The sequence below is a fragment of the Camelus ferus genome, chromosome 6, assembly GCF_009834535.1.
Source record: "Camelus ferus isolate YT-003-E chromosome 6, BCGSAC_Cfer_1.0, whole genome shotgun sequence".
In the NCBI taxonomy this organism is placed as follows: Eukaryota; Metazoa; Chordata; class Mammalia; order Artiodactyla; family Camelidae; genus Camelus; species Camelus ferus.
Genome location: NC_045701.1, coordinates 10731612 through 10749609, shown reverse-complemented (window position 1 = coordinate 10749609; position 17998 = coordinate 10731612). Strand labels below are relative to the sequence as shown.

Genomic DNA, 17998 nt, shown 5'->3' with positions numbered 1-17998 from the left:
TGACATATACTTCCTTTTGCCTAGCGTGTGCCAGGCATTGCTTTTGGTGCTGGATTTGCAGACATGAACAGGACAAATTACCCACTGTCAGTTTACATTCTAGTAAGAGGAGTAGAATGGGGTTGGCAGGAGGGAAGTCCTCTTCCAGGAAGTGATGTTTGAACAGAGACCTAAATAACATAAAAATCTGGAGGAGGAGTATATAAGGTAGAAGATGCAGAAAGGAAGGCCCTGAGTTGGAAGCAAGCTTAGTGTATTAGAGCTGTGGTTCTCCGACTTGAATATGCAAGTTGTTAAAACAGATTGCTGCTTCTACACACAGAGTGTCTGACTCAGTAAGCCTGGGAGGGGGCCCAAGAATTGACATTTCTAGTAAGTTCCCCAGGGATGCTGATGCTGCTGGTCTGGGGACCACACTTTTTGAACCACTGCGTTAGAAGAACGGCAAAGAAACTAATGTGGCTGGAGAAATTTGCAGGACTGGTAGGCAGTAGTGTGCCCAAGCCAGCTCATACTAGCTCCCGGGGGCCACAATTGTGCATCTCTTCCCAACTTTGCACTCAGTGATGTTTCATTGTTAGCTTGATATCAGCCACAGTGTGAGTCTGAATATTTTACTTTGGAAACTGGCAAATGCAACAACCCAAGGATCTCACGACTGGTGGTAGGGATGCGGTCAAAGAGGTAGGCAGGCATCAGAACTTGAAGAGTTTTGTATTCCATGACAAGGAGTTTGGATTTAAGCATAAGGGCAATGGGAAGCCTTTGAAGAGTTATGAGCAAAGGAGAGATGTGATCTGACTTGTGTTTTAAACAAACATCCTGGCTGCCAACTGGAATATAGATTATGGTGGGTATGGTTGTAGCCTCCAAATTCAAGCATTCCTTGAGTGCAATTAGCTGCTCAGCTAAAGGCTATATTTATCAGCCTTCCTTGAAGCTGTGTGGGGTATGTGCCAGTGGAATGTGAGGAAAATGATGTGTGAAATGGCTGATCACGGGATAAAGAAGAAATCCTTAGCCTGAATGTCCACTCTTTTTCCTTTCCTAAAAGCCACAACCCAGACATAGCAGTGACCCAGTGTGGACTATGCAAATGATGGCAATGCCCAAGGAGATGGAGAAGCAATGACTTAGAAGAAGCTCTGGTCTCTGAATCACTGCACAAGCAGAGCTTCACATCAACCCGAGAGAGAAGGAAATGTTTTTCTTTAGCGCTGAGCCAAGGTATTGTTAGGTCTCTTTGCTACAGCAGCCTAGCAGCAGGAGAAGGTAGAGCAGAAGCAGGGCAAGACTTAAGAGACTATTGTGACAGTCCAGTCAAGAGGTGACGGTGGCTTGAATTAGGGTACATGGCAGCTGAGGCTGTTTGCTGTCAGACCAGTCCTCTCTGCTGGATGGTCTCTGCTTTCTGCATTTTCCAGGCTCCCTGTCAGCTGGCTTCTGGCTGGCTTTAGGCACTGTTTGGAGACCTGAGGGTAGGAAGAGGGAAAGCCAGGCTATTTTTCTTTCCCTCTCCCTCTCCCTTTCCCTCTCCCTCTCCATCTCTCTGCCATAGACAGCATCTCTGACCTCTGGGAAGGATAGAATGGCTCTAGCTCCTGCCATATGGTATCACCATGGATCCAGCTGCTTCTTCTGGGTGATCCTGACCCGTCCTCCTCTGGTCCTGCCAGCTGGAAATGGCAGCAGCTTCCCACCATTGTAATCTCTGGGTTGTCCCACCATCCCATTGGGCTTATCACTTCTTACATCACTTGTGTAACCAATTCCCTGCATTAAATCCCCTCTGTTTTAAATGGTTTCTGCCTGGGTGAGCCTGGACTGACACAGGGGGCGGTGGTGGATTAGTGAGAAGTATTAGAATCAGGGCATATTTTGAGGTAGAAATGACAGAATTGATGAGGAATTGGATATGGGATTAAAGAGAAGAATTTAAAGTTCAAAAAATAATATTTCCCCACTAAGCTACTTCTCAGTCTTCCCAGTCTCAGAAACCTATACCATCATATACCCAGTCTCCAAAACAAAAAATAGGCCACAGCCTTTATTCATTGGATTCTTCATCCAGGTCATCATAATGTTTTATTCTAGCTTTTGTGACATCTGAGGGCTTGCCTAGAATTATAAATATCCATGTACACCTCATCATACCTAATCAAAAGACTTAGACTGAAACAGAGCCAAATCCAGACATCACTGCTAATTTTAAAATTTTCAGTGAACTTCATAAGAACTGTACCTGAGAAAGAAACCAGATTCTGTATCGAGATTAGGCAGCCTGGCCCCTGGACCATTGCCAAGACAGTGTCAGGAAGTGTGGGGAGGTACAACAACCCAGGTTTTGCAATATCTGTTGGAAAATGAGACAGTGTTAGGCAGGCTGAAACATGGGAGCTAAAGCATGCTCCGGAGATCTTAGGAAAGCAGAAAAGTCACCACCAGTTACAAGGGCTGAGGCTCAGAAAACTTCTATTTCCTTTTATTTAAGACTACTAAGAATAAAGACAATCTCTAGGAAAGAGAAAGATTTCTCCAATTATTAGCTGTGTGACCTAGGATAATGTTGCTTACCAATCTAAGCTTCAGTTTGCTCTTCTATCAGAAACAGAGAAACCATTACCTACCTTGCAAGATTGTATTAAATTGTGTGTAGGCCTTTAGAACATAGCATGTATTCATATTCATTTTATTTTTCTTCTCTTCCCTTCCACTTTTCCCATGTGGGTAGCATTGTAGAGTAGATTAACTATAACTACATGTAATTTAGTTACTCTCAGTTAATAACTGTTCATCTTCAGTAAATGGTGTTGGAGAAAACTGGACAGCCAAACGCAAAAGAATGAATCTGAAATACTGTCTTACACCATACAAAAAATTAACTCAAAATGGACTTAAAGACTTGAATGTAAGACCTGGAAACATAAAATCCTAGAAGAAAACAGGCAGAAAGCTCCTTGATATCTTCTTGATGATAATTTTTTGGATTTGACAGAAAAGCAAAGGCAACAAAAACAAAAATAAACAAGCAAGGCTATATCAAACTAAAAAGCTTCTGAACAGCAAAAGAAACCACCAACAAAATGAAAAGGCAGCCAAAAAATGGGAGAAAACATTTGCAAATTATATATCTGACAAGGGTTTAATATCCAAAATATATAAAGAACTCATACAACTTGACAGCAGAAAAACAAACAATCTGATTTAATTCACAGGCAGAAGATCTGAATAGACATTTTCCCAAAGAAGATATATGGATGGTACAGGTACAAGAAAATGTGTTCAACATCACTAATTGTCAGGGAAATGCAAATGAGATATCACAATGATATCATCTCACACCTGTCAAAATGGCTATGATCAAAAAGACGAGAATTAATAAGTGTGGGAAAGGATATGAAGAAAAGAGAACCCTTGTGCACTGTTGGTGGGAATGTAAAATATGGAAAATAGTATGGAGGCTCCTCAAAAAATTAAACATGGAACTAACATATGATTGAGCAATTCCACCTCTGGGTATTTATCTAAAGAAAATGAAAACATTAATTTGAAAAGATATAAGCAGCACCCCTATGTTCACAGCAGCATTATTTATAGTAGCAACACATGGAAACAATTTAAGTGTCCAAAAATGATGAATGGATTTTTAAAATGTGGTGTATATACACATTCAGAATACTAGTCAGCCATAAAAAAGAAGTAAATCCTGACATTTGTGACGATGTGGAGGGTCCTTGAGGGCCTTGTGCGAAGTGAAGTAAGTCAGACAGAGAATAATCAATACTTTATAATCTCACTTATACATGGAATCTAAAACAAAAACAAAAAGACAAAAAATGAGCTCATAGACACAGAGAACAGATTGGTGGTTGCCTGAGGTGGGAACTGGGGGGGAGGTAGGAGAAATGGGTAAGGGGGTCAAAAGGTACAAATCTCTAGTTATAAAATGAATGTCATGGAGAGGTAATGTACAGCATGGTGACTATAGTTGACGATACTGTATTGCATATTTGAAAGTAACTAGGAGAGTAGATCTTGAAAGTTCTCGTCATAAGAAAAAAATTTTGTAACTATGTATGGTGACAGATACTAACTGGACTTATTGTAATCAGCCTGCAACATATACAAGTATCAAATTATTATGTTATACACCTGAAACTTATACAATATTACGTCAATTATACTTCAATAATTTTTTTTAATTTATAAATATACAATCTAATAATTTTTAGTATTCACAGAGTGGTGCCATCACCACAATAAATAATGGAGCATTTTCATTGCTTCAAAAAAAACCTTGTATCCTTTACCAGACCCTCCCAACCTGCTCCCCACTGGTCAGCCTTAGGTAAACATTTATCTACCTCTGTCTCAATGGATTTGCCTATTCTGACTTCCTGTATAAATGGAAGCATACAATATGTGGTCACTTGTAACTGGCTTCTTCCACTTAACAAAATGTTTTCAAGGTTCATCCATGTTATACCATGTGTCAATACTTCACTTCTTTTTATTGCCAAACGACATTCCACTGTGTGGCTATACCGCATTTTATTTATCCATTCCATCAGTTGATAGACATTTGGGTTGTTCCAGTTTGGGGCTATTATAATTTCTTTTTTTCTTAAGATTAGTACAAAAATGTGAAATGACTAAAAGACAGGTAAGAAGAAAACAGTATTGAATCCTGGAAAACTTCTCAACTAGGTGAATGATGACTGAATAAATGAGTTCTCAGAGGCATGATTCCTATTAACTAATCATTCCAAAGCCATCACCTTTAATGAAATGCCTTTTGAAATATCTTCTTATTGTAAGCATTTGTGTCTAAGTGCTTCTGTTTATGGGACAAGAAATTGAAATGACTGTCTTGGCAGCATAACCCCGGTTGTTTAAGCCAAGGGATTAAGAGTACTTTTGAGAAGAAGTAACAATGTGTTCTCTGTGGCTTTGGAAATGATGGTAAATTTATACGTAATGTATGGATGATCATATTATACCCTTAAGAGAGTGTCAATCAAAACAGCATTTCTGTCAGAAATAGTTTCCAATTCACAAAATGTATTTTTTATATTAGAATCCTTGCTGGGTTTAGATCATATTGAATGTCCATGTTTCCCTGTCAACTTATTTTTAAAAATCCATTTCTAAAAATGAAGTGATTGATCATTCTGACTTTGAGCAACAACTCTCCATGCCAGCCTGGTACAGGAAAGCTTAAATCTAATCCTAACATCACTCTTTATATAACATAAGTGCTGTTGATATTGCAAAATCCCCAGGTGGTACTCTTTTTAATTACTCTTAAACTAGCTGGTATGGCCAGTATTGCTTTACAGGATATAAAAAGAACAGTAGCTAAGCTTGCATAGAGCAGAGGTATGCTCCAGAAAGAATAATAAAGTCAACGGACTTAGTGTGGAATGCAAGGCTTAAAAATTCCATAAAATCAGGAAGGAAAGCAAGAATTTACTTATAAGCATTTTAAAAGATCTTGCCTTCTCACCAGGAAGTGCTCATCTACTAAACTTTACGTTTGGTTTGCCTACAGGTATGTTTATATAATTTTAAATATTAATAAAATATGGGTAACGACTTGCATTCTTTCTGCACAAGTCCAGCTGGATCAAATTGTTAAGTGGGCAATGTTTATCTTGGTGTTCTATGTTTATCTTGGGTGTTCCTTAATTTCCATTTCCTCTGTTTCCTTTCCCAATGTTCCTTCCTCTAGAAACAATATTTTTTTAATGTGATTTACACAAAGATGTTAATGACAACTTACTTATTTTCAAAGAAATATAGGCATTTATAAAGATGCCATAGTAACACAAAGGAACAAATTCTTACTGATGAAATTTCACATATGCATATAGATCAGAGGCATATTTCAGGGCCTTCTTGAATCCACACTATTTTTCCACAGTAAAGCAGGCCCTGTAATAGACCCATAGACATAATAATTGACTTGCAGAACTGCATAATGAGTATGTTTAGCTGAAGGAAGGGGAGTTCTTAGATCACAATCTCAATATCAGCCAGGAACGGCTGTTTTCCTTCAAATCTGAAACTTGCGGGAATGACTGGATGATAGAAAAGACATTAATGGTTCTGACCATAGAATCAGAGGATATAAAGACGTCGCACACAACATACACAAGCAGAAATAAGCCAGTTCAGACCTCCTTCTGTGAGTGGTGCTGCTTCCAGTTCTGCCTTCTCATCATAATCAGCTGGGTTTCCTTGGTTCAAATATCCATGATAATAGCTGAAAGGGTTCTGTAACTTGGAGGTTTACAAAAACATTAAAGCACTTACTTGAGGATGACTTATCCTAAACTATGGAAGAGAAATTAGACACAGATTTTGAAATACAGTATGAAAATAATGGAATAAAATTGGCATTTTCTTCTTCTCCTTTAGGAGATCATAGTAAAGAAGAACAAGAAAGAGAAATGCAAGCTAGGATGCATATGAAATCCTAAGCCACAAATAGATAGGAGGGCTGCCAAAAGCAGTGAAGATCAAACAGGATGTGGGAGGAAGCAGAAGGGGATGCCTGTGAATGCAAACCCCCAAGAGAGCTGGCACTACCCCAAGACAGGAGCCTGCCCAAGATACAGAGCTAAAATCCTCATGTGCCCTAATCAGGACAAGGTATGTGGGGTAGTGACAGAAACATCCATGCACTGGCTTGATTCCAAGAAGCAGAGCTAACAGGGCTCAAAAACGACTCATATGATGAACCATAATTTAAGCAACAGTCTGATGGTGAAGCAGAGGATTAGAAAAAAATTCTGAATGCTGTGAGTCTTACAAGCTGCCTATTTCTGTTGGCCAGGGAGAGGTAACAGTTAAATGGACTCTCACACTCAACTGAGGGCTAAAGGGAGAATGCTGCTAGCCTGGGACACAGCTTTAGCATCCCTAACATTTGAACCATGCAAATAGCTGGTCAAGGAGAAGCCCACTTATCCAAGAAATCAAAAATAAGCCATCCAGGATCTATATAAAAGCATTACAAGAAAAGAGGATAAAAGGAATAAGAAAACAAGTGCAGATAAACACTAATCAAAGAAGTATTTTCATGAAACAGATGAAAATTTTGACCAAATGTTTGCCATGGACTTTAACAGTTAATGAAGCAATTCACCTATAAAACAAGAAATATATTTATATATAATATTATGTTTAAAAGCCTTAAAAAGAAAGGGAGAGAAAATCAATTATACCAAATGCTGGTTCTTTGAAAAGAACAATAAAATTTATAATCCCCTAGGCAGGCTAACTAAAAAAGAGACAGGACATAAATTGCTAATTTCCAAAATAAAAGAGGGGACATCATTATAGACCCCATGGACATTAAAAAGATAATAAAGGAATACTTTGAGAAACTCTATGCCCACAAATGTGATAACCTAAGTGGAACGAACCAATTTCTTGAAAGACACAATCTGCAAAAACTCACACAAAAAGAAACAGATGATCTGAAACGGCCTATGTTTACTAAAGAAGTTGAATCAATAATTAATAACCTTCCAAAACAGAAAGTACCAGGCCCAGATGGGTTAACTGGTGAAACATCCCAAATATGTAAGCAAGATATTATACCAATTCTCTACAATCTCTTTCAGAGAAAAGAAGCAGCAGGAATACCTCCTCACTCACTCTATGAGGCCAGCATTACTCTAATCAAAACCAGACAAAGTCATTACAAGAAAATAAAATTATAAACCAATATCTCTTATGACTATAGAGCAAGAATCTGCAACAAAATATTAGCAAACAAATCCAACAATCTACAAAAAGTATTATACACAATCACCAAGTAGGATTTATCCTAGGTATGTAAGGCTGCTACAGCTTTTGAAAGTCAATTAATGTAACATCATATCAACAGGCAAAAAAAGAAAGATCACAGGATTGTATCAATAGATGCAGAAAAAGCATTTGACAAAATCCAAAACTCATTCATAATAAAAACTCAGTAAGAGAGGAATAGAATGGAACTTCCTCAACAAGGTAAAGAATATCTACCAAAAAACCCTACAGCTAACATACTTAATGGTAAGAAACTAGGAGTTTTCCCACTAAGATCAGGAACAAGGCAGGGGGGTCCCCTCTCACCACCTCTTTTCAACATCATACTGGAAGTCCTAGTTAATGCAATAAGATAAAAAATAAAATAAAAGTATAAAGATTAGGAAGGAAGAAATAAAACTGTCTTTGTTTGCAGGTGATGTGATTGCCTATGTAGAAAATCCAACAGAATTGATTAAAAAACTTCTGGAACTAAGGAACAATTACAGCAAGGTTACAGGATACAAGATTAATATACAAAAGTCAATTTGTTTTCCTAGATAGCAGCAATGAATAAGTGGAATTTGAAATTAAAAACACAATATCGTTTACTTTAGCACTCCAAAAAACAAAATACTTAGGAATAAATCTAACAAAAGATGTTTAAGATCTTTATGAGGCAAAATATAGGACTGTGATGAACAAAATCAAAGAAAAACTAAATAAATAGAGAAATAGTCAAGTTCAATATTGAGGGAGATTCAATATCATCAAGCTATCAGTTCTTTCCAACTTGATAAATGATCCAATGAAACCCCAATCAAAATCTCACCAAGTCATTTTTTGGATATCAAAAAACTAATCCTAATATTTATATAAAGAGACAAGAGACTCAGAATAGCCAACACAATATTAAAGGAGAAGAGTGAAGTTGGAAGACTGACACTACCAGATTTCAAAAATTACAGTAATCAGGACAGTGTGCTAATGGTGAAAGAATTGACAAATAGATCAATGGAACAGAATAGAGAGCCCAGTAGTAGGCACACATAAATATACTTGACTGATCTTTGACAAAGGAACAAAGGCAATACAATGGAGAATAGTCTTTTCAACAAATGGTGCTGGGACAACTGGAAATCCACATGCAAAATCATAAATCTAGACACAGAAATTAACACATATTAATTCAAAATGGATCATAACCTAGATATAAAATGCAAAATTATGAAATGTATATGAAAGGAGCAAACCTAGATGAACTTGGGCATGATGATGACTTTTTAGATACAACACCAAAGGCACAATTTATGAAAGAAATAACTGATAAGCTGAATTTCATTAAAATTTAAAACGTCTGCTCTATGAAAACAACATCAAGAGAATGAAAAGACAAGCCATAGCTGAGAGAAAAATATTTGCAAAAGACATATCTGATTAAAGAATGTTACACAAGTTATACAAATGATGCTTAAAATTCAACAGTAAGAAAATAACCTGAAAACAATTTGATTTTAAAATGGGCCAAAGACCTTAACAGACACATCACCAAAGAAAATATACAGATGGCAAGTAAGCATAGGAAAGGATTCTCTACATCATATGTCATCAGTGAAATTAAAACAACAAGATACCACTACAAACCTATTATAATAGTCAAAATCCAGAACACTGACACAAGCGAAGACAAGGATGCAGAGCAACAGGAATTCTCATTTATTTCTCATGGGAATGCAAAATGGTACAGCTACCCTGGAAGACAGTTTGGCAGGTTCTTATAAAACTACACATACTCTTACCATACAATCCAGCAATCATGTTCCTTGGTATTTACCCAAATAAGATGAAAACTTATGTCCACACAAAAACCTGCACAAGGATGTTTTTAGCAGCTTTATTCATAATTGCCAGAACTTGGAAGCAACAAGATGTATTTCAGTAGGTGAATGGAATATTATTCAATTCTAAAAAGTAATGAGCTATCAAGCCATAAAAGGACATGGAGGAAACTTAAATGCATATTACCAAGTAAAAGAAGCCAATCTGAAAAGGCTACATATTGTATAATTCCAAGTATATGACATTCTGGACAATGGAGACAGTAAAAAAGATCTGTGATTGCCAGGGATTAGGGTGGGGAGAGGATGAATAAGCAGAGCAGAGAAGATGTTTAAGTCAGTGGAAATACTCTGTATGATACCATAATGAGGTATACATGTTATTATGCCTTTGTCTAAACCCCTAGAATGTACAACACCAAAAGTGAACCCAGAAATGTAAACCAGTGATTATGATGTGTCAATGTAGGTTCATCAACTGTAACAAATATACCACTGGTGGGGGATGTTGATAATGGGGGAGGCTATGCATGTGTCAGGACAGAGGAATATATGGGAAATCTCTGTACCTTCCTTTTAACTTTGCTGTGAACTGAAAACTGCTCTAAAGAAAAAGTTCTTAAAAAATAAAGGAAGAGATTCTGACACATGCTATAACATAGATGAACCTTGAAGACATTACGATAAGTGAAATAAGCCAGTCACAAAAAGACAAATACTGTATAATTTCACTTACATGAGGTACATAGAGTAGTCAAATTCATAGAGATAGAAAGTAGATTGGCAGTTGCCAGGGACTGGGGTTGAGGGTTATGAATGCGGTGTTAGTATTCAATGAGTACAGAGTTTCAGTTGGGGAAGACAAAAAAGTTCTGCACATGGATGGTGCTGCTGGTTGCACAACAATACGAATGCACATAATGCACAGAACCATTCACTTGAAAGTGGTTAAAATGGCAAATTTTATGTTTTATACATATGTATTTTTTTTTAATTAACAAAGAGCAAAAGGCAAGAGATACAAGATTTGAAGATAGAGACAACAAAAGGAATAAAACATGAGCTGTAAGACATCCAGGGGGAATAGAGCCTTTAAAAATATCAGAAATGGAGTAATAATCGGAAGTAGCCCAGGAGAGACCAGATACTGATGAGAAGGCTGAAAGGAATGTTGAGGTTAGATATGAAAAAAGCAAGCAAAATGGATGAAAATAAATAATATTTTAAATGATTAGAAACAAAATGTTATCCAGAGGAGACAGGCAAGTGAGATCCAACATACACTTATCTTATATCCCTATATAATGGAGCTGAACAAATATTTGAAATATAGTTGAAGAAACGTTCATTTTTTTGAAAGGGCATTTCAGGGCATAGCAAAAATTGACACATAATGGTCGGTGAAGACATGTTGTGATACAATTGCTGAACTGTGAAGACAAAAGAAATAAACCTTTGGACAATAAGGCAAAAATAATGAGTCCTCTGTGAAGGGTAAAAACAAAACAGGCTGACATCAGACTTCCCCACAACAACGGGCAATTCCAGAAGGCTGGAGAAATGCCTCTGAAAATTATCAAGGAAAGAAATTGTAGCCCAAGAAATTTATATCATTCAAACACATGTCAATGTGTTATTAGAGAACACGTAGAAAATAGAAAAACCACTATGAAAAGAATTGTAAAAAAAAAAATTAAAATAAAATAAATGGTCAAGTATGTATCAACAAAAGCTATTGCCGTTCTGAAAGGCCCAACTGGCAACTTGCCCCGCTTGGGCTGCTCACATGCTGATGTGTTAGGGCTGTCCTTTGGGGCAGAGGCTGCCCCCATCTACCACTTCTCACTTCTGCCAGGAAGGAGAACACTTTTCTAGGTGGCACTTATGGAAATGAATGAATTACGATAATAGAAAATAAGGAAATGGAGTGGAAAGGAGACATCTGTAAAGTTTTGGGGGTGTCAAAGCACTTTTCCAAAGATTTCTAGATTTTTTGGTTTATGAGGATGGGACAGGTATCCCACTTTCCCCATTTCTAGTATGTATTACATAAAGCTTCAAAGCTCACCCCCATCTTTATTTTCAGTAGGGCTCAGTCATTTACTGGGCATCATTTGCAGGATACAAGATGAAGTGTCGTGGCTGAACTAGCTGCACAAAGAGAGCTCAAGCCTCTTCCTACATGTAAATATCTCTCCCTCCAGTCGCAGTACTGCAAAAAGTATCCTCACTGAATCACGAGAACAAACTTCAAAAAGAACTTCAATCACTCACCTGGGCACATGCTAGAGGCGCATTTGTCCAAACTGAATGCTCACCAACTGAATATTCTTTCATTATGGACAGCAATGCCAGATTCATTTTTGGCCTAGAGCAAATTGAATAAAAAGAAAAACAAAATTGAAAAAATCCTACAGATAAACCAATAGATAAATGAGCAAAGAATTTGAACAGTTTATGTAAAAGGAAATAAACATATGAAAAGATGTTTAATCTCTTCATAATGAGAAAGGCAAATTAAAATTTAAAAGAAGTATCATGATTAACCCATCAAACTGGAAAAGATCAGAAAGCTTGGTAACCCTCTGCATTAATGAGAATGTGTTAAAGAGGCATTTTCATATATTGCCGATAGGAAGATAAATTAGTACAACCGCTACATAGGGTCATTTAGCAACATTTATCAAAATTACAAGCATACATACTCTGAAAATCAATAATTCCTCCTCTAGGAATTTATCCTATTGATTACTTACTCATGTACAAAATGGCACACAAGTCATTACATTATTATTTGTGATAGCAAAAGACTGGAAACAACCTAAATGTCCACCAATGTGGAGTTGATCAAATAATTTACAATGCATCCATTCAATGGAATACTATGCTGCTGAAGAAAGATGGGTAAAATTATTGATACAGAATTAGTTCAAAGATATAGTTTAATTAAAAAAAAATACGCTTTAGAGTATACAGGAAATTATCATTTGTATAAAAACTGTGTGTACATCTGCTCATATATGCACTAAAGGATGCATAAAATATTGGTAATATGAGTCGCCTCTGAGGGGAACTAGGTGACTGGATAAGAGTTTAAAAGACCTTATTATTGTTTACTCTTGTACTTAAAAAATTTGAAAACGTGAATTCATTACCTAGAAAGAAAGCGAGAGAGTAAAGCAATGTATAATTCTGTTGTTTACGACTATTATCTTTTCCGAGGAATCCGTGAATCCTCTTAAGCCAGGAGTGGCTAAGCGAAGTGTCCTAGACCACCTCTTCTTTTAGCAACCCAGTTTTGGATTATTTACCACCGCCTTCTGAGTCTTACCATATTTAAATTACCATGATAGCCTGAGTCAGAAAACTGTTTCCTTGCAGCAAGGCTTTTAAGATTTCAAGTAACTCTTTTGCTTATTCACATGTAAACGCTCAAAAATTCATACTTTAAACAAAAGCCTTCATAAAGTTCTAACCATATCTGCTTTTTAATTACGTTGCACTTAATGAGGTTTCTTTCTGTTTGTTTCAGAGTCTTCCACATTAAGAATACTTCTCTTCTCTGGGATAAGCCATATTTTAATTCTTTTATTAACAAAGAGACAGAAATCCAGGACTCTAAAAAACAGGAACTGGTCAAAAGTGATTAATATGCCCTTTTATTTTCTATGAAGTCCAATGTCCAAACACTAATTATATTTAGCCATACTCTTTTCAGCTTTTTGCTGAAAGGTGGGAAACTTCAACTGTCCAAGCACTTCGGGCCCTGCATTTATGTGGCTTGCTCATGGCTGGAAGCAGACTACGGCGGGGGGATCAGAAACCTACAGGTAATCCCAGTAGGATGTTTCTAGGTTATTGCTCTGGCAAGTTGGAGGGATATCCTGACCTCTTACACTTTAAAAAAATATAATCTTTCATGAGGTAGAGGTTGTAGCCTTCTAATGAAATTTACTTAAAATCTCCTGATGCCCTGTTAAGCCTCCACCAATGGCGAAGTCTCATTAGACTGCCCACGCTAAAGCCTATTTGATATTAAAACAGAAGAAAAGGTCTCTGCCTGAGTAGATTAAGCAGACAGAATCGCGCAGGCCAGACTTCTGAACAAGGGGGCTCTAAGCGTGGAATTTGCATATATTATTCATCCTCTCTCCATGCAAACAAGCAGATACTGCTCAGCGAACTTTGGCCTACGCTTAAAAACAATGGCTATAATACTATTATCCCCCTTTCCAGGGCGGCCGCCAGAAACATTTCAGGCTCCATTGGGGATTTTCACAGTAAGTAACTCACTCTCACACAAGTCTTTCTAGTACCTTAGAGTGGCCAGAAAGGTGATGAAGCCTTCCCAAGGGTTCACCCAGGGATGAGAGGAACACCGTCCGCTCTATCTCACCCCTCCTGAAAATTTTAAGGTCAATAATGGACAATAATAATTATATTTTTTCATAAACAAAATGCAGACATGGACACGGAGGAGCAAAAGCACTAAATCAAGGTGGAAAACAACATGACTCAAAGAACAGATGACCACATTGTAGAACATGAGGACACTGAGAACAAGTTTAATCACAAAACTCAAGATGGCTACAGTCAAGCCATAGAGGATGCTTAACAGTGTTACAAAGGGTACAACATAGATTCCATCACTTCTTTACCATCTTTGATCCTTAATTAAATTTAACTTGACTGGAAATTATCAGTTATTCTTTCAAGTTAAAATAATGTTTCATCCGGGAAAAAAAACCAAAACAGCTACTTCATTTCACAGCTCAGATAATTGCATAAGTGCTGTTCCTCAAAACAGAAGGACATCTAGAGGTGGACAGTTCTCCAGTGAAATCTGTGCTCCTTCTGCCTTTTCACTACTTGGTTTTTCTCTCTGTTAATGCACAGGAAGACAATGCACGTTATCTCTAGCAACTATCACTGAACCTACTGCTAAGGCCATACATGCACAACCAAAGTCCCTAAATTTTCTTGCTAAGGTGGACTTGAGATAATAGAATTGCTTTAGACTACTAATTGGCTCAACAAGGAGGAATCTGTCCCGTAACAGATACCTCCTGCTGTATCTGGATCCACACCTCTGGTATTGCAGCAAACACAAGAAATTAACAAACAAGCCACCTGGCTAAAATAGATTGGTTTCCGTTTCAGGTACATTCTTTGATTTATTTGATACTAACCAGTGTGGTTCATGGGGGCCCTAGCTAAGGAGTATACTTGAGTCTCTTGGTATTATTCTCCTAACAGTTATCATTGTAGCCTCCCTAGTGCACTATGTTTCTCTCAGAGGTCTTAAATGCATGTTCACAACCATCAGCAGTATGTCAGACGGTCTCACTTCATTTGGAGAAACAGAAACAAGATGAATAATGAGATGAACAGCAAAAACAATTCTCCCGCATATCTGACATCATAACGTATGAGTTTCACATTGAGATGAGAGCTACTTAACTCTGATGGTGACTGAGCATCTCGCTAATATCACATTTATGTTCCGTCTCTCATGTCTGAGAGGATGACATAAAGGGGGGAATTGCTTAATTAGTTAAACAAGAAGGCCATTGCACTGAAGTGGCTCTAATGCCATGACAGCCTGTGTAAGCAAACCAAAATCTAAGCCTGTGAATGTCTCAACATTACAAAATCAAAACACTAAGGACAGCCAATCACAAACAGCCAGCTAGGCTTTATGCTAAGCCAATCAATACTTTCCTTTACTTCGCATCTGCTTTTTCTCTACAGAAGTCCTTCCCTGAGCTCCTAACCACTTTGAGTTTGGTGCTGCTCCATTTCATTTGATTTTCGCTCAAATAAATTAAAAAAAAATTTTTTTTAATGGAGAGCCCTGAGGGGAGGAGGAACCCCATACTGAAGGAAAGAGCGGAGGGGATGGGTCAATTATGCATCTCCATATTCAGAAATAGTCACAATTTTAACTTCATTTAATGTCCAAACCTGCTTTTAATACAAGGACCGGTATACACACGCTGAATTAATTTCCTGTTGCTGCTACAACAAAGTACCACAATTTATGGTTTAAAACAACAGAAACACATTATCTTACAGTTCAGTAGGTCAGAAGTCTGATATAAGTCTCAATGGGCTAAAATAAAGGTGTCGGCAGCATTATGTTCATTTCTGGAGGCCCTAGAATCTGTTTCCTTGCTTTTCCCATCTTGTAGAGAGTACCTTCATTCCTTAACTCATGACTCCTTTCCCTCATCCTCAAATCCAGTGATATCACATTTCCCTGACCATTCTTCCATCATCACATCTCTCTCTGACCTTGGCTGAGAAAGGTTCTCCAATTTTAATGACTCATGATGAGACTGGGCCCACTTAATAACCCAGGATATTTCCCCATCTCAAGGTCCGCAGCCTCATCATGTCTGCAAAGTCCCCCACCTTGTTCAAGCCAGCATCACCTCTCACCTGTATCTCACCTGGATTTTGCAATAGCTTTCCAACTGGTCTCCATGGTTCTACTCTATTCCACTACAGATAATTATCCTCACAGCAAGATCAAAGGTTGTGTTTTGCACCTTTTAAGTTTGGTTTACCTGAAACAATCAAGAGGATTTCAAATAGTTGTCGAGTATATAGGTGAATCTTCAATTCTGGAGCTTCAGAGAGAGAGTTTTTGATTGGAGATATGAATTTAGGAGACATCGCTGTATAGATGGCTTTTTAAATCCTAAGGCTGAAAGAGGTGAGCAAAGGAGTGAGTGTAGCTAGAAAACAGGCTGAGAACTGAGTCCTAGGGCATTTTAACAAGGAATAACTCAGCAAAGACCACTGGTCTATCAATGGAAATAGAAGGAAAACTAGGGGCTTGTCGCTTTCTGGAAGTCAAGTGAAGAAAGTATTTTAGGAAGGATAAAGTAATCAGCTGTGTCAAATGCTGCTGAGAAGAGGACCAATAAGAAGACAGAATCTGAGGACTGCCAATGGATTTGGCAAGATGGAAGTAGTCATTTCAACAAGAGCAGTTTCAGAGGAGGAGTAGGCACAAAAGCCTGACTGCAGTGTGGCAGCTTTGGAAACGCGTCACTCAGATGTCCGGCTTCAGGGAGGACAGTTGACGGACAGCCCCAGCTGCAGCCCCTGCAAATCCATCACTGGATCTGTGCTCAGATCAAGCTTTCTGCCAGCATCTCCTAACCGGTGGTTGAACCTAGAGAGGCATTAGTGCAGGCCCATTCCTGTGAGAAGCAAGATTTCTCTCAGACGCAACTTCGGTTTAAGGACTTTCATCAGCTTCACCAAAACTTTCTTAGAATTGAGCTGTATTCTGAGGGTCTTCTTGCCAGTCCTCCTTCCTCCCTCTTCTCCTTTCATAGGCCTACATCAGACCTACATAATTGTCTCAATGGCTCTTCCCAACTACTTCTGCTCTTTCTTTTTATCTTTCACAGACGTTTCCCTCCAATAAATCTACCCAACTAATCCCATTTGGGCATCCACTTCCCAGAGTACTCAAACTAACACAGCGTAGGTTAAATAAAGAGTAGGAGGAAACTAACCTTATAAAGAGGACCAGAAAATTACACTTGGTGGGGGAACATGAGGTCTACCTAGGTGTGATGTTGTGTAGATATGAACTATTATAGCACATTTGTATGTTGATCCGAATTATCCAGTAGAGAAGGATAAACTAATGATGTATTAGATAATTCTAGAAATGAAGTGCCTGAGTAGACAAACAGGTAGAGGAGCCAGTGTGCCAAGAGAGAGGTCACCAGCTTCAGCATCTTTTCCTCTGAACCTCTGTGGTGGGCTGTACCCCCATAGGCCTGCAAGCATTGCAGCTGCCTGGCTGCAGGACAAAAGAAACGGTCTGGAGACAGCAACGAAGACATCAGCTGTTTATTGGACAGGGGATCCTACTTGTTCTAAAAAAAACGGGTTCTGGAGCAACATTATATGTCCGACAGCAACCAGGACATGGCAGCAATCTTCACTACTGGGAAAGGAGGAGGCTACAATTTAGTAGGGAGAATTGATGCCAGTTTGGTTCATTAGTTACCAGGGAAACCAGCAGCTGGGGGAGGGAGCAAGAAAGTAGGCAGCTACTGAGTAAGCCCTATGGTTAAGAGGACTGGATAGTCACGGGGGTGACGAAGGGACTGGCCAAGGAGGGATATACAGAGAACAAGAGAACAGCCATCGTAAATGGCCTGACCATACACTACCCCATGGTTCATCCAGTTCCTCAAAGCCAGAAGACACCTTCCAGGGTAAAAGCAGTTTGTAATGTTCTTTAATACACATTATCTCATTTGATCCTTACAACTATACATGAATTGGCAGGCACTAGCATCATATGCATAAAAGGTAAGAAAAATAAAATTCAA

The 17998-nt window shown here is 38.2% G+C and overlaps 1 protein-coding gene across 2 annotated transcripts in view; it reads right to left on the bottom strand.

Annotated features, from left to right (window-relative positions):
* Window positions 1–17998, bottom strand: part of ZNF280D (zinc finger protein 280D) — a 248542-nt gene that overhangs the window by 133463 nt on the left and 97081 nt on the right. The window contains exons 1-2 of one of the 2 annotated variants that reach the window (XM_032481102.1): window positions 16205–16402; window positions 11910–12003 (exon numbers count right to left, since the gene is read on the bottom strand). In XM_032481102.1, the coding sequence (XP_032336993.1) occupies window positions 11910–11919 (10 nt within the window). In that variant the 5' untranslated portion in view covers window positions 11920–12003; window positions 16205–16402. Of the gene's footprint in view, window positions 1–11909; window positions 12004–16204; window positions 16403–17998 lie in introns of those variants that run through there. The other variant, XM_032481101.1, reaches the window with a different exon arrangement.